This window comes from Oncorhynchus clarkii, chromosome 9, assembly GCF_045791955.1.
Source record: "Oncorhynchus clarkii lewisi isolate Uvic-CL-2024 chromosome 9, UVic_Ocla_1.0, whole genome shotgun sequence".
In the NCBI taxonomy this organism is placed as follows: Eukaryota; Metazoa; Chordata; class Actinopteri; order Salmoniformes; family Salmonidae; genus Oncorhynchus; species Oncorhynchus clarkii.
In genome coordinates this window covers 26,518,921-26,541,476 of record NC_092155.1, presented here as the reverse complement: position 1 = coordinate 26,541,476, position 22,556 = coordinate 26,518,921, and the positions used below count along the sequence as shown (strand labels likewise).

At 44.2% G+C, this 22,556-nt stretch overlaps 3 protein-coding genes across 9 annotated transcripts in view; 2 read left to right on the top strand and 1 right to left on the bottom strand.

The window, feature by feature from the left end:
* The window catches only part of LOC139416148 (solute carrier family 2, facilitated glucose transporter member 4-like), a 34,974-nt gene extending 24,041 nt beyond the window's left edge, over positions 1 to 10,933 (top strand). The window contains exons 4-11 of the mRNA XM_071164481.1: positions 6,048 to 6,172; positions 6,370 to 6,485; positions 6,666 to 6,828; positions 7,024 to 7,211; positions 7,412 to 7,516; positions 8,641 to 8,742; positions 8,915 to 9,118; positions 9,314 to 10,933. Of these exons, the coding sequence (XP_071020582.1) occupies positions 6,048 to 6,172; positions 6,370 to 6,485; positions 6,666 to 6,828; positions 7,024 to 7,211; positions 7,412 to 7,516; positions 8,641 to 8,742; positions 8,915 to 9,118; positions 9,314 to 9,532 (1,222 nt within the window). The 3' untranslated portion in view covers positions 9,533 to 10,933. The remainder of the gene's footprint in view (positions 1 to 6,047; positions 6,173 to 6,369; positions 6,486 to 6,665; positions 6,829 to 7,023; positions 7,212 to 7,411; positions 7,517 to 8,640; positions 8,743 to 8,914; positions 9,119 to 9,313) is intronic.
* Positions 10,933 to 15,974, bottom strand: LOC139416149 (Y-box-binding protein 2-A-like). 4 transcript variants are annotated; one of them, XM_071164482.1, is made up of 10 exons: positions 15,762 to 15,974; positions 14,497 to 14,560; positions 14,258 to 14,291; positions 13,925 to 14,026; positions 13,373 to 13,639; positions 12,907 to 12,989; positions 12,517 to 12,721; positions 12,264 to 12,422; positions 12,015 to 12,090; positions 10,933 to 11,502 (listed from the first exon to the last, which is right to left on the bottom strand). In XM_071164482.1, the coding sequence occupies exons 1-9, from the start codon at positions 15,838 to 15,840 to the stop codon at positions 12,055 to 12,057; spliced, it is 1,029 nt and encodes a 342-aa protein (XP_071020583.1). In that variant the 5' UTR covers positions 15,841 to 15,974; the 3' UTR covers positions 10,933 to 11,502; positions 12,015 to 12,054. The 4 variants fall into 4 exon arrangements, with proteins under 4 accessions (XP_071020583.1, XP_071020585.1, XP_071020584.1 ...); XM_071164484.1 differs by having other exon boundaries at positions 13,373 to 13,618; XM_071164483.1 differs by having other exon boundaries at positions 13,937 to 14,026.
* A 1,777-nt stretch (positions 15,975 to 17,751) lies between these two features.
* Positions 17,752 to 22,556, top strand: part of LOC139416147 (eukaryotic translation initiation factor 5A-1) — a 10,468-nt gene continuing 5,663 nt past the window's right edge. Inside the window, exons 1-4 of one of the 4 annotated variants that reach the window (XM_071164476.1) lie at positions 17,752 to 18,206; positions 20,419 to 20,588; positions 20,750 to 20,854; positions 21,892 to 22,023. In XM_071164476.1, the coding sequence (XP_071020577.1) occupies positions 20,421 to 20,588; positions 20,750 to 20,854; positions 21,892 to 22,023 (405 nt within the window). In that variant the 5' untranslated portion in view covers positions 17,752 to 18,206; positions 20,419 to 20,420. Of the gene's footprint in view, positions 18,207 to 20,415; positions 20,589 to 20,749; positions 20,855 to 21,891; positions 22,024 to 22,556 lie in introns of all 4 variants that reach the window. The other 3 variants (XM_071164477.1, XM_071164480.1, XM_071164479.1) reach the window with 3 other exon arrangements.

Sequence of the window (22,556 nt, the reverse complement as noted above, 5' to 3'; positions counted from 1 at the left end):
TGATTGTATTGACTAGGTCCTGAGCTCAGTAAGGGGAATTTCCAATGCTGTAGGCTAACTTAAAATACGTCTATATTATGCTGATATTTTGTATCTTTTGTGATATATTGAATCTTAAGGGGTGTCTTATGCCTAGAATTAGCCAAGGAGGTTGTATGGTTCATTTGGTTCCTAATTCTGAAAGTTTGATCAATTGTGCATAATGACATGTATATTTAATTGTGCAATAAATGTATTTAGGGTGTCAGACTCATATACTGTATTTCAATGAAAATTCAGGGGCACTTCTGAAATATTTTGGAGCACCCTCTGGCACTGGCCAGGATGAGGATGCATCTCTACCTCCTCAGCCACACAGGCCTCTTCAGAAATTATCTCAGAGCCTCAAGATGAGGAGCCATCCACCTCCTCAGCCACACAGGTGTCTTCACAAATGTTGTCTGAGACTGAGGATAAAGACCCATTTGCTTCCACTTCTCCCCAGCAGGATTCTGCAGGATTCTACAGGTGTGTGTGTGGGTCCACGTACATGTGTTTATGTGTGCATACCTGTATAACATAACCAAAATCAATAATTTCCCTTTTGCAAGTTTTAAGTTTCCATTTTGTAGGTAACAACAATGATTTTATTATTACTGGGTATGTATGTGGGATGTTCCACCAGTATAAATGCTGTGAATAATGTGTGTAAACTAATGTCCAAGTGCTCTCCATTAGAAATGCCTGTAGCAGCATCCCCACCAAATCCTGCTGCTGAGGATGAACCACTGTCTACAGACCCTGCTGCAGAGGATGAACCACTGTCTACATACCCTACTGCTGAGGATGAAACACTGTCTACAGACCCTGCTGCTGAGGATGAACCACTGTCTACAGACCCTACTGCTGAGGATGAACCACTGTCTACAGACCCTGATGCTGAGGATGAACCACTGTCTACAGACCCTGCTGCTGAGGATGAACCACTGTCTACAGACCCTGCTGCTGAGGATGAACCACTGTCTACAGACCCTGCTGCTGAGGATGAACCACTGTCTACAGACCCTGCTGCTGAGGATGAACCACTGTCTACAGACCCTGCTGCTGAAGATGAACCACTGTCTACAGACCCTGCTGCTGAGGATGAACCACTGTCTACAGACCCTGCTGCTGAGGATGAACCACTGTCTACAGACCCTGCTGCTGAGGATGAACCACTGTCTACAGACCCTGCTGCTGAGGATGAACCACTGTCTACAGACCCTGCTGACTGAGGATGAACCCCCGTCTACAGACCCTGCTGCTGAGGATGAATCACTGTCTACAGACCCTGCTGCTGAGGATGAACCGCTGTCTACAGACCCTGCTGCTGAGGATGAACCACTGTCTACAGACCCTGCTGACTGAGGATGAACCACTGTCTACAGACCCTGCTGCTGAGGATGAACCACTGTCTACAGACCCTGCTGCTGAGGATGAATCACTGTCTACAGACCCTACTGACTGGCCTTCAGCTCTCACTGACATAATTCGGACACAACTAGTTTGCAGAGGACCAAATGAGGTACCACCTAACTTTGTTTTCCCTAGGAATGAGAGTGATAGAAGAAGTTGCACCAGTATTTCAGGAAGACTTTGGTGAGTGTTGAAAAAATCCCTAGAAGTTGGTTGGTGTATTCTGAAAGAAACAACAGCTTCTTCTGCTTCTTCTGCAAACTCTTTTCTAGGCAGAAAATGTATTTGGAAAACTCAGGGTTGACAGACTGGAAACATGCAAGTTCTTTGCTGACTTCATACGGCAGCAGTCCAGAACACCAAAACTGCATGAAAACATGGAAAGAACTGGCAATGAGGATCAAAAAAGGGGAAACAATTGATAAGCACGAGATGGCACTTATGGAGGCTGAGAGGATGAGATGGAGAGAGGTGTTGACACATCTGACTGCTATTGTGCAGTCTCTGGCAATTAGAAATCTGGCACTAAGGGGACACACAGAAACACTGTACTCTCCATCAAATGGAAATATCCTCAAAGAGGTTGAACTGATGGCACAATTTGATCCAGTCATGAAAGACTGCATACTGCTTCAGCATCTGTACAGTGGTGTGGTGTGACATATTGAGCCAGATCCAACATGTGAGCAAGCTGATGCAGTCTCCCAGTGTGCATGTGGATGTTGCAGTCAGTCGTCTCAGAAAGACAGAGAGAGGTCTCAGCAACTACAGAGCATCAGGCTTTATGACTGCACAAACGTCAGCCAAGGATATTTGCGAGGGAATGAATGTAGAGGCAGAAAAGACTGAGGTCCACAAACCGTCACTTTTCATACAAATCATTTGATGAGCCTTTGAGTGATACCTTGAAGAAGCTGGATGTGACATTTTTCAACGTCGTTGTTGATGTTGCAACAGCCCTTCGGGAAAGATTTTACACACTGGAAAATGTGGGAGAGAAGTTTGGAGTGCTGTCAACCTTCCAAGGTTTCTCAAATGAGGAGCTGACAGAACAATGTGAGGCCGTTAGTATGACACTGCACTATAAAGAACACTCAGACTTGGATGGTAGAGAGCTTGCACAGGAACTGAAGAACCTGCCTGACTTGCCATCGAAGACCATGACCCTGCTTGAGCTGCTGATATTTATTTATACACAATAGGGAACTCTCAGAAATGTATCCAAATTTGTGGACCGCTCTCGGAATTTGTCTTACTCTTCCATTGACCGTAACTGAAGCAGAGGAGCTTTTCAAAGCTTCTTTACAAGTGTGTTATTCTATTTGTGTATTTATGTGATATAGGATTTGTGCAATTTCAATTTATTTGTGTGTTTTTTGTTAGCATAGTTCTCTCTCTTTCTCTCTTTTCTCTTTCTCTCTTTTCTCTCTTCTCTCTGAGAACCTGAGCCCTAGGACCATGCCTCAGGGCTACCTGGCCTGATGACTTCTTGCTGTCCCCAGTCCACCTGGTCGTGCTGCTGCTCCAGTTTCTACTGTTCTGCCTGTGGCTATGAAACCCTGACCTGTTCACCGGACGTGCTACCTTGTCCCGGACCTGCTGTTTTCGACTCTCTCTCTCTACCGCACCTGCTGTCTCTAACTCTGAATGATCGGCTATGAAAAGCCAACTGACATTTACTCCTGAGGTGCTGACCTGTTGCCCTCTCTACAACCACTATGATTATTATTATTTGACCCTGCTGGTCATCTATGACCGTTTGAACATCTTGGCCATGTACTGTTATAATCTCCACCCGGCACAGCCAAAAGAGGACTGGCCACCCCTCAGTGCCTGGTTCCTCTCTAGGTTTCTTCCTAGGTTCCTGCCTTTCTAGGGAGTTTTCCTAGCCACCATGCTTCTACATCTGCATTGCTTGCTGTTTGGGGTTTTAGGCTGGATTTCTGTATAGCACTTTGTGACATCGGCTGATGAAAAAAGGGCTTTATAAATACATTTGATTTATTGATTGATTGATAGTGTAATAATTTGATTATCTTTGTATTTATACAATTTGTTTATATTTGTCTTCCTTACTTCTTTTTTATATTTACGAGTCTTCTTTTTTATATATTATTTTACATTTATATAGTTTTAAATGTTAGGATTATTTATTTGTGTGGTTTCAAATGTCGGAATAAAAATTACAGGTCGTGCAGAATGGTCCATTTTTTTGGTGGGGGGCGCTGAAGGGAGCCATACATACTAGAACCGCCAATGCGTATGCATTTAGATCTTCTTGAACGACTGTTTCGTGAGCAAATTAGAGCAGATGGTCTTAAACTATATAGCCTCTCTGTATTTTGTTTCAATCAATGCACATGCGGCCTAGCGGCGCGTGCTGTTGACTTTTTGCCGCATTAAATATTTTGTGGGGACTATTCTGCTAACCATCTTAAAATCTCATAAGAAACTAGTGGTGTTTTTGTGTCCGATCCAACATGATTCCCTATAGATAGTCTCAGTCAGTTAGATCCCACATGGTTCCCTATAGATAGTGTCAGTCACTCCCTATAGATAGTGTCAGTCACTCCCTATAGATAGTGTCAGTCAAATCCAACATGATTCCCTATAGATTGTGTCAGTCAGTTAGATCCCACACGGTTCCCTATAGATAGTGTCAGTCGCTCCCTATAGATAGTGTCAGTCACTCCCTATAGATAGTGTCAGTCACTCCCTATAGATAGTGTCAGTCAGATCCAACATGATTCCCTATAGATAGTGTCAGTCAGTTAGATCCCACATGGTTCTCTATAGATAGTGTCAGTCAGTTAGATCCAACATGGTTCCCTGTGTTTATTTATTTACTTTTCTGCTCTTTTGCACACCAATATCTCTACCTGTACATGACCATCTGATCATTTATCACTCCAGTGTTAATCTGCAAAATTGTAATTATTCGCCTACCTCCTCATGCCTTTTGCACACAATGTATATAGACTCCCCTTTTTTTCTACTGTGTTACTGACTTGTTAATTGTTTACTCCATGTGTAACTCTGTGTTGTCTGTTCACACTGCTTTGCTTTATCTTGGCCAGGTCGCAGTTGCAAATTTGAACTTGTTCTCAACTAGCCTACCTGGTTAAATAAAGGTGAAATAAAAAAAAATAAAAAATTAAAAATAGATAGTCAGTCAGTTGGATCCAACATGGTTCCCTTTGGAGAATGTCAGTCAGTCAGTCAGTCAAACAATCAGCATGGGTACAGCTAGGACAAGGTGTTCCTCAAAAGGCAGAGGTCACAGCTGCTGAGTAAGGAAGACTGAACCAGTGTTGAGGTGTTTCTGACTGTTTCAAATGATGCCCCTGTTCCCTCTGCTCGGGTTTCTCATGCTGGGTGGCAAGAAACACTCTTGACGTGTAAATATAACTTTATGTGTGTGAAATGCATAGAATACACTCACTCCTCAGCTTGAAATACCACAACCCGCACCATCAAATTGCTAGCTTTCCTGTGGCGCAGCTGGCTAAAGGTGTTTAATGGGCGGTCACATGTGTATGCGAGACCGAGGTTCCAATATTGAATAGCAGTGTGGGCTAATGAGGAAGGAAGCTTTACTGTTGAGCAGCAGCATGAAGTCTGTTACAGATCCCATCTCTATTTTAGCAGGTTTAGTACACACACAATACTGGAGGAATGCTCTGTATTCTATGCATTTCACACACATAAAGTTTGTTGGAGTATTACAAAATTAATGAAATTCGCTATGCCATTCTTAACCTCTAAAAGTTTAAGCAGTTGGGGGGGTTCTACTAAGCTACGATATGGAATTGTTTTTATGATGGTCATACCATGGCTCATTTAGCTATTTGATTTAGAATTGTATGACCCCTTTAGGTATCAACAAGAAATAGAATAATATTATTTGATCAAATATTTAATTTGGACTACTACTATAGCCCATAGAAACGCATTGAATAACCCATTCATAATCGGCAAAAAAGGCGGACAAAAAATGTATCATGAGGTTTTGAAGTGTCTGTCTTATATCTAGGAGATCTTATATCTAAGAGATATAAGAACTCCCTCCATACTTCAATTCAGTTGTATGGGTTCCCTTCAAACGAGTCCCGTGACACTTGTGGGGGATGTAGAGCAAAACGGAGAACACCATCGTGTTCGTGCGAGTCTCATATTCGTTTTGTAGGCCAAAGTGTTCGTGAGGACCGATTTTCGGTTTGTCTCAACATGGTCTGACAAACACCGCTTTGGCTCAGCCACCTTCCACCGCTGTCGTGGAAGGTCGACAGGCGGATGCGGTGGGTTGAGACGCAGTACGTGCTAAATCTGTTAGCTCCAGTTTAAATTGACGGATTTTGATGGGGAGTTAATTATTATGTTACTTAGATTGACGCACGGGTGACTCTTAAGGAGTGACAATAGCTGTTCCTTGTAGAAACAAAATATTTTCCTTATGACAATTTGTAACAGTGTCTGTTTTGTGGTGTAAGTCTGCCATGTAGAGGATACATTATAGAACAGTCGAAGGCCTATAAACCACAATTATAAAGTGTTTCTGTAAACTATGACTACTAATAATATTAAAACATATTTATTCCTTTGTACTCTGTCAGGAGGAAAGCCATGCTCATAAACAACTTGTTTGCCTTCATCGGAGGAGGTTTGATGGGCATGGCCAAAATCAGCCGGTCCTTCGAGATGATGATCCTGGGACGCTTCGTTATCGGTGCATACTGTGGTGAGCACTCATCCTGTAGACTTAAATGATACTTTTCAGTGGTGCAGTAGATAGCCTATATTATTTTCTATGAATAGTACTGAAATTCCAATAACCGGTGAAATAGTTCATAGGAATCACTATCGCTGCTCATTTTTTTTGTCTCCAGACCTTGGCATACCAGTTTCTGAACCTTAGCCTAATGATCTTTCCTCCAGGGTTGGCATCAGGGCTAGTGCCCATGTATGTGGGCGAGATAGCGCCTACAAGTCTGCGAGGTGCTTTGGGCACGCTCCACCAGTTGGCGATCGTCACAGGGATTCTCATAGCACAGGTACAGAAGCTGAGCTTGCACAATGTATTTAACAACATGACAGTGAATCTTGTTTGTTCTACACAATATATTACTATCTGAACCTGCATTAATGTTCTCTCTCTCTCATTCACGCTCTCTCTCCTATCTTCATCACTCTTCTCTTTCCTTTCCTCTCTCTCTTTCCCCCCTCATCCCTAGGTCCTAGGTCTGGAGTCTTTGCTGGGCAGTGAGGAGTTGTGGCCAGTGCTGGTGGGTGTGACCGTTCTGCCCACTGTCCTGCAGATGGTGCTGCTGCCCTTCTGCCCCGAGAGCCCCCGCTTTCTCTACATCATCCGCTGCCAGGAGCACCACGCCAAGAGCGGTGAGGATCAAGTCACGACCGGCCACGTCCCAACACTTTCTAGAGGCCTCCTTTCCTCCCTTATCTCCTTTCCTATTTTTGATTGATTGGAGAGGACTACAAGTAGATCAGGAGCAGGAATTGAATTACAAACACACCCCAAAACCCATCCGAAGTTCTCCGCTCAGCGTGACTCTCATTCCCACTCTTCACCAGGCTTGAGGAGGCTGACCGGGAGGCAGGAGGTGGGGGATATGCTGGCGGAGATGAAGGAGGAGAAGAGGAGGATGGACATGGAGAGGAAGGTGTCCATCGCAGAGCTCTTCCGCTCCCCCATGTACCGGCAGCCCATCATCATCGCCATCCTGCTGCAGCTCTCACAACAGCTCTCTGGAGTCAATGCTGTGAGTACTAGAGAGGGCAGGGGAGTGCAGTAGGTGTATGTATCACCTGATGATGAGTATTTTCAAATACATTCTATATCTGGAGTCCTTAGATTTCATCAAACAGTGAAAGAATGACAAAGAAACACAATTACATTGGGATCATTGCTTCAAGCTTGACCCCATTCCATGACCAACCATCCTCTTTATCTTCTCTCCAGATCTTCTACTACTCCACCAGTATTTTCCAGAAGGCAGGGGTCCAGAGCCCCGTCTACGCCACTATAGGAGCCGGCGTGGTCAACTGTGCCTTCACCGTGGTCTCGGTACACAAGCAGGCCCTGTTTCCAGGCACCTCCATTACTGTTTAACACGTACACCTTTATCACTGAACAAACAAGATAACGTAGTGGGTCGACCCAACCTTAATCTCGTTCCCAGACACTCCTGCTCACATGCGCAGAGTCCAGTGAACCAACAATTCAAACTTGGCCTTCCTGAGCCAATACAGAACGGAAGAAACTCCCAACTTAATCTACCAATTAATCATCTCCCAGAACACCTTGCCCCTTCTCTGTACATGTCTTGTGCAACTCTGTTTACGGTGCCACGCCTCGCAGTCTTGTGATTCACTAAAATGAAATGATGATAAATACCTTACTTAGTAAGGTCACTCTAGGAATTCTATAGGTCACTCCCACTAAGACCAACTTTAAATCGTTGATGTCCCAGGTTTATATGCGCTGTGGGATGAGGTTCTCCCAACCTAGGGCTCTATTCAATCCATACCGTGGAAGTTACCGTTACAAAGTTGGGTATATTTAAAGGTCAATGTTCCCACGTTAGTGGAGTCTGCATTCACGATAAACACTGCAAATGTCGGCTCAATCCGAAATTACCTTTACATTTATATTGTACAATCTGTAACGCTTCAGATAGAATAGAGCCTTTAGTCTTTCTGCCTTCATCCAAAAAGGTCAGATTTGTTGATTAATTTATTGATTGTCTTGGCTGGGTTGAGGGTTGACCTTTGATTTTAAAAATGAAAACGCCTCTTTAAATCATCAGCTTCACTTTTATGTTTGCATTCTGTAGAGAAAGCTCCCACTTACGATAGTCTTTATCCATGACCAAACCAGACTGGAGAATGCCTTAGACCAGTGGTTCGCAAACCTCTCCTCGGGGACCCCAGACATTTCACAATTTTGTTGTAGCCCTGAACTAGCTCACCTGATTAACCTATTCAAGGTCTTAATGATTAGTTAACAAGTCGAATCAGGTGCAAGAAACATGGAATGGCTGGGGGTCCCAGAGTAGAGGTTTGAGACAAACGCCAGTTGGAAAGGTTCGGTCAGAATCATCTGCTAACTTTTGTCTCAATTAGAAATGAGTGAACATGATTCAGGCCTGTTGTTACCTGTTTGTCATCTTGCTCTCGTCCAATCAACAGCTCTTCCTGGTGGAGAGGACGGGCCGCAGGACGCTACACATGCTGGGGCTGTCCGGAATGTGCGGCTGTGCTATTGTCATGACGATAGCTCTTGCCTTATTGGTTAGTCCTTAATGAATAGCAACAAACTCATTAGCCCATTCACGGAATCATGTACCCATAGAAATAAAATACTAGAAGGGGCGCCCCATTCAAAACAGAGGCCATAATGGGTGGTATGGCTATTTCTATTCACGTACCTCTGGCTGAACCATCACCACCTTTCCCTTGGCAGGACAGTGTTCCCTGGATGAGCTACATCAGCATGCTGGCAATCTTTGGCTTCGTGGCCTTCTTTGAGGTGGGGCCTGGCCCCATCCCCTGGTTCTTTGTGGCTGAGCTCTTCTCCCAAGGCCCCAGGCCCGCTGCGATGGCCGTGGCCGGATTCTCCAACTGGACGGCCAACTTCATTATTGGCTTTGGCTTCCAGTATCTTGCTGTAAGTGATCACTTTGTGTGTTGTTGTTTTTTACCAGGAACCTTCATTTAGGACTTTAGTATTGGTTTTAATGATAGGCGAAGCTGACATACTCTGGATTGGATGGTGTCTGACAAACATGGACTGATGAGTAAATGTCTTCTCAATGATATACTAATGAATATACGCCCCCCTCCCCTTCCTCCCACTCCACAGGAGCTTTGTGGGCCTTATGTCTTCCTCATCTTTGCAGTGCTCCTTGTCTTCTTCCTCATCTTCACCTTCTTCCGGGTGCCGGAGACACGGGGCAAGACGTTCGACCAGATCTCCGCCTCCTTCAGCCAGCACCCACCCGCCATGATGGACCTGGACATGGAGCTGGGCAAGCAGAGTACAGAGCTGGACTACCTGGGGGGGGAGGGAAGCCTTGACTAATGGGGTCCCATGGGGGAACTGGGGAGGGCAGGCTGAGGAGGCCAGACAGACTCTTGGTTAGGCAGGGAAACTCAGAGGGCTACAACTGGGTACTAAGGGGTGGGCTTGGGCCTAATTCAAACATACTGAGTTGTGTCTAGGCATATCGAGCAAGGTTGGCGTATGGGTCAAGGTTTAGGGAGGTGGAATGGATTTGGAACTGGGCCCGTATTGGGAAATGGAGCTTGAGGGAGATATGTTGACAGGAACGGGTTGCTCGAGGAAAAGGCTGTGCAACATTAAAGCATTGCACCAACTTAACATACCCCAGAAAGGGTGGCGGGTGAGTGATTTTATTACCAGGGCAACCCATAATGGGTTATAGAGGGGATGATCAGAAACAAGAATAAGGTTCCTGAACTTTGAGGCATTACCCCCGCCCGGGTGTACATATGCTGATGGGGGATGGAGATTTGATTGAGACTGCGCACAGATGTTCTATGGAGAGAGGGGCTTGGAGGTATTCCTGCACTTTATATACAAAAATGTCAGCAGTTTTCAGATTGATAGCTGGTTACAATAACAGCTAGTGTGGAAACCCATGTACATTTTTAGTGAGCAAAGCTATGGTGTGTGGCATTGAGTGATTTATTTCCGAGTTACTGTAAGTTGTCTCAGTGGGCTAACCAGTCTACCGCTAGCAACCCACTTCCCCTTTGGAAGTGTCCCTAAACTTGATTTCACAAGATGGACAGCTTTAACATGACTCATTGCACAGCCTACAGAGAAGTTACTTTTAACAAGAGCAAATCATGTATTTAGAACTTAAATGTATATAGCGTGCTGGTTTGAGTGAAAAAAACAAAATGGTACAAGGGTCTTCAAATACTCAAACTTTACCCACTCCAATATGAGTTTGTCTTTGGTTTCTATGGGGTTGTGCACAATAGTTGATTTGGTTGGTTTTGACTGCTACTGCATCAGCAATCTGTCCCTGAACTACGACACATGTGCGTGCTGTCTTCTGTACTGGTTGTGATTGTTCAATACAAATCTTCAAAGACAACTGTACAAAGAGAATCTGTAATTTATATGAAGTGTGAATATTGATAAAGTATCCTGTATGGTTTGTATGACAATTGTTCCCATTTCAAACATGAGCATGTTGATGCCCCAACATTTCAGTGAGTCTCTAGTTACTACCATCCCGAGAAAAGGGTCATATTGAATACAAATATACTGCAATTTAATGTTACAGCTTTTATCAAGTGTCTGATGCTCCGTTTTCAGATTCTACTGGAGTTGGAATTTAAGAAATGCAATTACTTACTCTGGTTTTATCCCACTAAAATGAGTCAAGGCAGACATATTTTACATTTCCTGGACTGTGTATTGTGGACATTAAAGACATGACTGCATTGTGGTTTTTGCAAACATTTTATCGACATTTAGATACTGACATTGCACATAATCCCCTCCAAAAGAAAAGCACATACAAAATTAAGTAGAACAAAAATGTATATTTTTTTAAACCAACCCCCGGCCTTGATTTTCCAAATAGGGTGTGGGCTGCAGCATGTAAGAAACTAGGGGGGTGGCAAGGTTATCGTCGCAACTCCTGGACCACTACCCTCACACACGCTTCGCTTTCCACATCCAACTTAAAATAGCGGCTGGGACCTCTACTGCTCATGCCCATTCTCAGTCAATTAAAGTAAACTAGCTGGGGGTTTGTGGAGTAACTGGGCATCAAAGCAGATTTTTAAATACTTTCTTTCCTCTAGATCTTTCTAGGCGTATTTTAACATTTATGAATACACGCAACTCCCTCCCTCCCATCCGTCTCCCATTTGCAGTGTCTAGCTAGACAAGTCAGGGGGTGGGTGGGGGGGGAGGAGGTCGGTAAAATGGGATGGGGGGATTGGAGAGTAGTGCACAGTGGTGGGTGTGGTGAGAGGGGCTCGGTCCCCCAGCTAACCCTCCCTAGGAACCTAAAGAGAGCGACAGGGGGAGAGAGAGACAGATGGGCAGAGAAGATAAGGGGAGAAAGGCAGGTAGGTGAAAAAAAGACAGGCAGGGGGCAAAGACCGACAGAGGACAAGGGGAGAGAGACATTAACACTTAAACCAATAGAACACAATTAATGCCAAGAATTAAGACTTCTAACAGGCAGTGGGTTCCACAGGGTTTCAGACTTCAATTGGCGACCAATTTACAACTGCAATATAGGTGGGCTTTCATTGAACACAAACATCCCAAAAATATAAAGTCATTAGGAAAAGCATTTTTAACATGGTTACCCATTCGGACCGCCGGTGCTGACCATCCTTCAGAAGACTCATGCACTTCCTCTGAAAACCCATACGTTGAAAAAGTACCTAAATATCACATACTAGTGACAACAGCTACGAGATAGCCGCGTCGCAGTTTCGGTAGTAATGCAAGAAGCGCAACCCTCCACCCAAACCCTTAAAGGCTGCGCCAGTTTAGAGCGGGGTCCCACCTCTTGTCTGGGGTCACGTTACACCGTCCCATCATGGGCGTCATTCTGTGGCTGCGGGAACTGTCGTGGCAGGTGGCTGGAAAAAAAGGACGCCCTTTTTTAAAAACTTTGTTGGAACTAAGTCAATATATACTAAGTCAATATTAATATAATGACTACATGCAGGAATACCTACAGAAAAATAGCCAAGTTAAGACCAGTTAGTAAAAGCAAGAGGGAGTATTGAATAGACGTCAGGGTGCCTCTTACCTCTGGTGATTTGGGGGAGGACTTGGGGGACATTTTGGGGGACATTTTGGGGGAGCCTTTAGGGGAGGATTTGGGGGAGGATTTGGGGTCGGCTGGCTTGGCTGTCTGAAGGGGAGTGCTAGGTTCCGAGGCTAGCTTTTCAGGCTTCTCTGTCCCATCCTAAGATATGAACAGAGGGGAAACTTATCAACATAATATTGTCATTGTATTATTTTGTATCGCAACATTACATAGGAAGCACTGAGCCGCTCACTTTAGAGAGAGAGTTAGACTCGGAGTTCCTCTGCCTGCGGCGGCTGAACTGTCGGCGGGGCTTTTGGCCGTCTTCGTTGGCCTGCTCCCTGTTTGTCTGCTGGCCCTCCTGGGCCTCCACCACCTCCTGCCCTTCTGCTGCCTGGCCCTTTGAGGTGGCAGCACCCGCCTGAACCTCCCCGGGAGGTGGGCGAGGACGGAATGGCCTGAGAAGGTTAGATAGCATGGGACAAAGTCAAATTTACAGCCAAATAGGCCAAAACTACTCCATCAAATCTTGGAATACTAGCCTATGGGCTAAAAAGTAATCCACAAACTGCCAAGATCTATTGACATGAGAACATCCCAAATAGATAAAAAAGCCTACACAAAAATGCCATGTCAGTCTCACCTGCGGTACTGGGTCCTAAACCTGCGCGGTGGAGGCCTCTGCTGGTCGCCTTCTGCGCCTCCCTCCTGTTCCCCTGGCTCGCCCTGGGGAGAGAACAGACCACACAACACTTCAGGAGGGAAAACAGATTACACAACTGATATGCACAGGTGGGAGATCCAATCCTCAACTACGCCTCCATTTGCAAACATTTAGGAATGGAAAAGTCTAAAAGGGACCCTTGGGACGTCCCAACTGACTTCACCCCATTGAAGTTTAAATTTAAAAGAGTTAAGGTAGGTAGGGTTTAGGGTGGGGACATCCATTTAGGAACTGGACAGGCGGAAGCAACTTCCTGGGAAAAGTGGCAGTAAATTCCATTCACCATTTTACTTTGTTGGTCTGTTTTTTCCTCTTCAAATAAGTCAAAATGGAGAACGGACTTTAAACTAGTGGGGTTGCAGCTTTTTATCCATATACTCATCACCTCTTGCCCTTCCTGTCTGGGTCGGCGGGGCCTGCGCCGGCGCGGTGGGGGCCTGTCTCCGGGCCGCTCTCCGTCGTGCTCTCCTCCGTGCTCCGAAGTGGGGCCTGAGGTGCCGTCGCCCTTCTCGTCACCGGGCCTGGGGCTGCGAGAGGACAAACGCCGGCGGAAACGGCGTTTGGTGGGCGCGTACCGACTGCCTTTAACGGGAACCCCACCAGGCCCTGTCACGTTGGCTGCCTCCGAGCCCTGAGAGGGGGAGAGAGAGAGCTTGTAGGAGAGATATTTAAAACAATGATTTGCAATTCAAACAGTTTGAGTGACTCAAATTAAAGGGATAGGTCACACCAAAAAGCTAATATTTCCAATTCATTTGAAAAATAACAAACGGATAAGGCAGCAGCTACACAATGGCAGCTACACAATGGCCTGAAACTGAAATTGGCATAGGACTGTGTAAAAAGCACAAAAAGATCTGAACGTTTTATTTTGGGCAGAACTATCCTTAAGACTTGTTAATACGGTAGGTGAAAAAAAAAGAAAGATTGTCCTTACAGGTTTGCCTACCTTGGCGGCCTCGACCACATCAAACTCTACCACCTCCCCATCCCCAACACTGCGAAGGAACTTCCTGGGGTTGTTCTTCTTGATGGCAGTCTAAAAAGATGGATTGGATGGATTGGATTGATAAAAAGATGGATTGGATGATGTGGCACCAAACAGAATAAAACATTCTAAAACAGGGATGGACTGCCTGAACTTGTCCAACAAGAAACCCTCGTTTTCATTTCACATTGTAAAACGTTTTGCTAAGATACCACTGGGTTGCATTCATTAGTGTGTATGAAGCAGCAGGTGCTCTTTGCGACTCGGACTTGCTGGGCTTACCTGATGAACGAAGACATCCTCTTTGGTGTCGTTTCTGGGGGGGGGGGGGGGGGGGGGGGGGAGACAACAATGATCAGTTATGACAAATCCAAAATGATCAAGCCATATCCATGTTAAGATGTCATACCAGTACTACAGAGCATATGCATTGTGTCAAATTAAATGCTAATTAGTGTACTTTTCAATTTCACATCTGACAGCCACATTACACAACCACATTCTAGCACATAGCAGGGTACCTGTTGATAAAGCCATATCCGTTGCGCACGTTGAACCATTTCACGGTGCCTTGGACTGAGGTGGCTGCAACAACAGTTTGATTAAACACATCTCAAACATCAAAGTCAAGTCAAAAGAAAGACTCAATGATTGTGAAGCTGCATGTGAGGTCTTGAAAGGGAACGTCTACCATACGACCTACTACATTTCTCCCTCATCGCAACTTTAATCAACCAAAACGGTTCAAGCTAGGCTGCAGGACATGCCGTGATTGTGCCAATCATTAACAATACTTGACTAGAAACCTACTGACTATGTCAAGTGGGACAAGTTGTGCTTACTGTGCATAGTGTTACCATTTTAACATTGTAGAGAGTTGATGAATAAGTGCCTACTTTAACGTACCAAGTAACTTTGTTGATGTAACAAATCAATGGCAACTGACACCTCAATTGGAACTTAACGGAAACTTGTCAAATAATTTACACCAATGGCCACTGAACATTTAATGAAAGCCCAGTTCACTTGTCAATGCTTGATCGTCACGTTAACATTTTGACCTAAATGGTCAATGGTGGTGAAATCAGACGTCAATCGCTGATCAAGATGACGTTCACCTGTGAACAAACTCCCTCCCCCTTGGAACACGTGACATTTGATGAGGTGAAATTAGGGTCATATTGTGACACCATTAGCCTACATTCAACCACGTTCATAATCGACAACTCAAAATGTCGGTTTAAGTAATTAATCTTGATAACGCGTGTGCATCTAAACAGCCCGGCACATTACCAACCGCACAAACCCACGAGGGGTCAGTTTAGCAAATGTCCTACTTTTAGTCGCACAATTAAAATATATGCGCTTGTTGAACAATATATTTGTATCAACATTGTCAGTCTTAAAATAGAGTAAGCATTTAATAAAATGATATTCAGCCAAGTCCTTGCGTAAAACATGGAGGCACGTGGAACTTGAAACGAAACGCCACAAACTGCTTAGGATCAGCACAACTTGACCTGGGTGTACAATGTGCGCTACTCCCATAGATTAACTTCCAAGAGTTACAAAACAGACATGAGTCACTGAAACATACGCACTTCCAACCACCCAATCTGTAGACCTACAGACATATTTTAAGCAATGATTTGAGGCACAGCCATGTTCTGGCTTTAGTCCGTGGCCATGACGCATGGGTAAATCCACAAATTTTATAACGCTCACAAATTATGCTAACTTTTGTCAAGGAAGATATTTTTGTCACTAGTAATTCCACTTCACTTACCTATAATTTTTCTCTCCGGCTGTGGCTGTTCTTCCACCGGAGCCGACGGTGGGGCGCTCTGCGCTTCTGCGTCGGTCATACTCTCACGGATACACGTTTACAACAATATCCCCCTCTCCAAACTTTGCTCTGGCCGCCACCGCAAACTTTTTATCCCGACAACCTCCCGGGATCCACAATGTTAACCGCGCCCTCATTGGTTTCATAGCAGCCAATCCAGGAGCCTCATTAGCTCAGCAAGGAAGCCATTTGGAAGGGCGTAGGCCGCAAAAAAAGACAGGTTTAAAATAAAAGCAGGTAGAGCAGGATAAATGATAGCACCCAGATTTTAAAGAGACTAGACAGGTGATAACCTGAATGAGGTGTTATAAGTAGTGGAAACAGTACTCACAAGTCATACTTGAGTAAAAGTTAACATACTTTAATAGAAAATGACTCAAGTAAAAGTGAAAGTCACCCAGTAAAATACTACTTGAATAAAAGTCTCAAAGTATTTGGTTTTAAATATACTTAAGTATCACTATTAAATGGAATTGCTAACATGTACTTAAGTATCAAAAGTAAAAGTATTAATAATTTCAAATTCTTTATATTTTGAAAACCTGACAACACAATTTTCTAGTTTTTTAATTGTTTTTACGGATAGCCAGGGGTACACTACAACACTGACAATAATTTACTAACAAAGTATGTGTTTAGTGAATCCGCCAGATCAGAGGCAGTAGGGGTGACCAGGGATGTTCTCTTATTAATAAGTGTGTGAATTGGACCATTTTCCTTTCAAAATGTAACAAGTACTTTAGGGTGTCAGGAGTAAAAAGTACATTATTTTCCTTTCAGAATGTAGTGAAGTAAAAGTTGTCAAAATATAAATAGTAAAGTCAAATACAGATACCCCAAAAAACGACATAAGTAGTACTTTGAAGTATTTTGTACTTAAGTACTTTAAACCACTGGGTGTTATGCATGTAGCCTCTCGTGGCTGTGTTGACCAGAGGGCATAGTCTATATGATTGATAAAGTATTCTGAAATTGTCAATAGCATGCCATTGTCAAAAGTGTAATTCATGTGTGCTGGTCTATCATAATGGGTTACTATGCCTACTAGGTGTTACCCTCTCCTATGAGAAAATGGCTTATATTTCTTTAAATGCAACAATGATGCACAAAGTCGGCTAGCCTAATTCCTACTTAGGCGTACTTTAATTGGTCAGTCAATAAAGCTAAATAGCCCCATATCCTGCTTGTCTCGTCTGTTGCTACAGGCCATACTACAGGCCCACTCCCCTGTGTGCACCTGTCTCTCTGTTGCGGATATTTCAGCTTGTGCAGCCATCAGTGATAAATTAGACACATGGTTGGCCCTGCGCCAAATCAGTCAGCACATGCACCCTGTCCTGGTCTTTGCTCCGACCCATGCCCTGACTCGCATGCCCACCAGTCTCTCAACACTCCCCATCCCTCCATTTTATCTTAGCTCCCATCTGGCCCTCGAGCCCTCCACACATAGGTCATCGGATTCATGTTTCATTGGGCTAAATTTAACCCAGCGGCTCCGCGAACTGCCAATCACTGCGCACTGACTTTGACTGCCTGCCGCCATGTCAATACCACCATGGGGGCAATACCACCATGGGTAGCCTATTACAAAGAGCAAATACTTTATCCAATAATGAGACGCTGTTATTAGGCCTACATCAGAAACATGTATTGAGCATTAAAACCAGAACCCCCTAAAAGCACAATCTACTTTTAAAAAAGGTTAAAAACAATATTAATCCTAATATTCCCTTGAAAGTGAAATATGGTGAAGGATAAGAGATCAATTTTTATCGAGGCTTCGGTCATTATCCGAGAGTGCTTACTTGGTGCGTAAAAGCGCCCATATCACCTATGCCCAAAATAACGGTCCTTAGAATGAATGAGAGAGGCCCCATGCTCAGTGAATGAGAGGTTCCATTCGATGTTCCGGTGATTGCGCCCCCTCCCTGTTCTAGAATCTGAGAATTGAGGGTGACCACGCCTGCGCACTAAGCACAATATTGCCTAGGTTCATTTCATGGGTATTTGGAAAGGCTGTGTGAGGGAGTGAGCGAAAGGCGGAGAGTGCTAGGCTACGGACATTGTGGGTTTAAGGTTCCCACTCTTTTTAGGCTGGCGGCTGACCCAAGCGTATGCCCCCCCCTCCCCTCCCCCAACGAGAACGATTTCGACGGAGCCGCAGGACAAAATAGGGAGGATAGTGGAAGCTACTGGAATGAGAGAAGAAGAGAGCTGATTTAGGAGATAAGGTACGACAGACAGAGGCATCGCGGCGGTAGACACCAACTAGACAACGGTAGCTACGGACGAAGGGAGAAATAGGAAGACATAAAAAAGTGGGAAGGTTTGACAGTTTTGTAAAGCGAACAGAGTAAACAAATTGTGGAAACGTTAGTTCACCGGGTAAGTTAAGTCTACTTATCATAACGTGAATATAACGGGTGTGATTTTGCGTGAGACTAACTAACATTGCCTATGCTCGTCTGCTCATAGCTGTCACCTTATTTTCATTCTACATAGCTGCTCACTTGTGAGCATTATGAGATGATAGCCTACATTGCATTGTTGTAAGCAATAAGCTGTTAAACAACATTGCATTGTTGTAAGCAATAAGCTGTTAAATTGCCCTTGCTCAATGCCCACTGATAAAGTTTCCGTTACCTATCAGCCAATCAAATGTATAATGTCATGCATATCTTCGGTGGGACGATTTTACACATAGAGATTGACCAAAATAACTTGGGACCGAAACTCAAACCTACCGCTATGCTCGCCGTAGCATTATCATGCGCATTAGCTTAGTCATTTTACTCTAGTAGCCTACATTCCTATCAGCAATGTGCGACGTAGCCTTTTCAGTGTATCAAGACCACGATCTCTCCTTGTGTGGTTCATGCAACAATGTTACACTTGCCTCTCGGCTGGAGCGGAGCCCCCATATTAGTTAGTGGGCCTCAGCCCCCTAGCAGTGCGCATGCATGCAACGATGCCGTCACTGACAGCCGGTTCACGTTTTGTGCGCACTAGGCCGCGCTAGGCTCCTACACTGCGGAGAAGACACGCGTGTTATAAAAATGTGACAGCGACAGTTTGTCTGTTACTAATATGTCAATGAACATATCCTTATTATGAATGTGTGTTTACGTGCAACCGATAGTCTCAAATTGGCCTTGTGTGTGTCAAGCGCCGTGGTTAAGCCTCTACCAGTATAATCAGTCGTTTCCCAGTAGGCCTAGGCTATGGCTGCAGACCGAATTAAATCACAGTAAATTAATTGGAATATGCTATATGATGCAATACTTTTGTAGCTCTTTCTGTTAAATGGATATAACTTTCCACCAATACCTTTGCCATTATTCTAACAGCAAGTTGACCGTTATAATATTATTGACGTTATAACCAAGAACAACAAGTTGACCGTTATAATATTCTTGACGTTACAACCAAGAACAGCAAGTTGACCGTTATAATATTATTGACATTATAACCAAGGCTGACGCACGCGTGCATTGCTTTTGGCCAGGCATGGGGCCTTTCCTTGAATCGCGTGCATTCCTCCGCCGCGATATATAGTCACTCACACACTCGGCAAATAATATACTTGTTTCCATAGTCCATTATTTGAAAATGTTCCAATGTTTGTGTCAATTGCACAAAAGTAGCATAGAGAAGGCCTATACATTTTTCAGAAAAGTGTTATATCCTATTGCTCACAGTGAGTAGGCAATGGCTGACTGGTCCAGTTAAGAGGTGCCCTATCTCGTTACTTTATTTAGCTCGATATTATATTTTTCTTTCTCCTAATGTCAGTGAACCAGCTCTTTATTCATTTTTGTATTCAATTCATAATGTTGCATTTCTTAACGTTATTAAGTCAAATATGCAAGTATTCCACTGGAGTGTGGTCTTTTGGACACATTTCAAATGATTCTTGAAAATTCACAATAGGAGACAGTGTAGGCCTACTGTACACTTCATTACACTGCAAACAGTGTTAACATCATACCAAGTGCAGTAGGCCATCATTTTTCTATTGCTCAATAATGTGTTTATTGCTAGAAATAGGAATACAGGAATACACTCTCTTTTTATTTATTCTTTAGCAAAACCTTTTCAACATCTATTGTAGATGTATCAGCAAATAGGTAGTTTCCCAAGAATAAGCCATAACTAATATGTATTAGAATGGAGTTAGAGGTAAGTAGACCACTTGGAGTAATTGGACCACCTTCCCCCAATCCCAGGACTCCTCAGTATCTGAGGGGTGTCATTACCAGTGATGTCATTACCAGCGGTGTCATTAACCAGTTCTTAGTCCTCATTAACATTTTATGTTTACATTTTGTCATTTAGCAGACGCTCTTAGCCAGAGCGACTTACAGTTAGTGCATTCATCTTAATAAGATAGCTGGGTTGGACAACCACATATGTCAGTCATAGTAAGTTCATTTTCCCCCAATAACGTAGCTATCAGCAAAGTCAGTGCTAGTAGGGGGAGGGAAAAGTCAAGTGTGAGTGTTAAACCATGAAAGGCAATCTTTTTTTTTCATTTTTTTTTTTTTCAACCTCTTCCCACATTCCCCCTCCCCCTGTGACATCATTGCCTCGGCAGCAGGCATGGCAGACGCAGACGTCGACTTCCAGACAGGCGATGCCGGGGCATCCGCCACCTTCCCCCAGCAGTGCTCAGCCCTGCGCAAGAACGGCTTCGTGGTGCTGAAGGGACGACCCTGCAAGATCGTGGAGATGTCCACGTCCAAGACCGGCAAACACGGCCACGCTAAGGTCAGTGGTGTCCGATTTGACTGTAACCATTTGTATAGCCCTGGCTGGTGTGCAGACATGAAGGCGTGTCTGACATCATACTATCTTGCCCTTGTTTCTGAGTCTGTACGCAGTGTTTACAACTCCCTGAACAGTTTGTGTTTTCTTTCCTTTATGGGCAGGTCCACATGGTTGGTATTGACATCTTCAACGGAAAGAAGTATGAGGATATCTGTCCCTCCACCCACAACATGGACGTACCCAACATCAAGAGACTAGACTACCAGGTGAGAGGACATTGGAACGGCCAAAGCAGTGAGGGGGACAGAAAGCACGGAGGGAGAGAAGGAGAAGTAGTGAGAAAGAGGTATTGCTGGTTTGAGTGAGATGGCCAATTAGGTAACACTCACTCTCAAACAAAATGGCCATGTCACTGGTAATAGATGTCCCTTGTGCATTCTGATTCCCTATTTGTAATTCCCTGACTCAATCCCCTGCTTGACTCACACTGGAAGATCTGTGAGGATTGACTAGGTGTCAGCAGTATGGTGGAACCTCCCTACAGCCCAGGGATCATCAACTAGATTCAGCCGCAGGCTGATTTTATATTGAGCGGATGATCGGGGGGCCGGAACATGAATACAAATCGTTTGTAGTCGGCAAATTGCATGCGTGGGAATACTTAGGAACAGATTTCCAAAAATGTAACAATTTTGAGCTGATTTACTGGTGTTTTACAGTCTTTTATGTCCAACAATGAAAATGTGAAATGTTATGTTTTTGCTCAGAAAACTTGGGGGGCCAAATAAAACCACCCACGGGCCAAATTCATCCCGCTGGCCGCCAGTTGGAGAACCCTGCTATAGCCTATTAATAGGCTGTGGAGACATTAGCATTTTCCCCGTACCAATCCAGTGCTGTTTAAGCCATGAGGAAAAGTCAATGAGGGTGGAGGAACACATAATGGAGTTTGTAGGGGAATGTAATCACAGTGGTGTGTCTAGTAAAACTCTGGGATGGAATGCCTTTGACCTACACCAGCACAAGTTCCAAACTTTCTCATGGTCCTTCGAGCCGGATAGGGAACCTCAAGTGGGTAGCTGTTTTTTCTCCTGTGTTCATTTTGACCCTCTTTCGGGCGGGAGACTCTGGCACTGTGGGTGGACATGACAGTCGGTTGATTGGAGGGCACACAGGAGCTCGAATTGATTGATTGATTGACAGATCAGTCACAAAAGGGTCAGAAATGAAAAGAGAGTACTTTTCACACGTCTCTGTCTTTTCTGTCATCCTCCTTTCCCTCCCTCCTCTCTTCCCCCTGCAGTTGATTGGGATCACGGATGGTTACTTGTCTCTGCTCCAGGACAGCGGTGAAGTGAGAGAGGACCTGAAGATGCCAGAAGGAGACATGGGCAAAGAAATTGAAACCAAGTACGACGCTGGAGAGGAGATTCTGGTCAGTGGTGTTCCTTATCCTACTTCTTCTATGATTCTCCCTTCGACAAGAAATTGCCTACGTTGCTATTAAGCATGGCGGTTTTGTAAGACACAGTGTTGCATGGGAGTAGGACTTTTGCTAAAGTCCAGAGATTTTATTGTCCTTATTCAGTCCTTTGTACCTCCTCTACATAAGCAGTTGTGTAGGTAGACATATCTGATTCATGTTTTCCACTCCTCTTCTGATCCATTTACCCAGTGTGTGTTTGGTGGAAATTCCATACAATGGGATTAAGTACTTGAGTAAAAATACTTTAAAGTACTACTTAAGTATTTTTGGGGGCTATCTGTACTTTACTATTCATATTTTTGATAACTTTTACTTTACTACATTCCTTATGAAAATATTGTACTTTTTACTCCATACATTTTCCTTGACACCCAAAAGTACTCGTTACATTTTGAATGCTTAGCAGGACAGGAAAATGGTCCAATTCGCACACCAATGAAGAGAACATCCCTGGTCATCTCTACTGCCTCTGATCTGGTGGA

Coding starts and splice junctions, on each gene's coding strand:
- LOC139416149 (XM_071164482.1), bottom strand. CDS start 15,840: ATGACCGACGCAGAAGCGCAGAGCGCCCCACCGTCGGCTCCGGTGGAA. Junction 14,561..15,761: donor GCCGGAGAGAAAAATTATAG/GTAAGTGAAGTG, acceptor CTGTTGTTGCAG/CCACCTCAGTCCAAGGCACC. Junction 14,027..14,257: donor AGGATGTCTTCGTTCATCAG/GTAAGCCCAGCA, acceptor CCATCTTTTTAG/ACTGCCATCAAGAAGAACAA.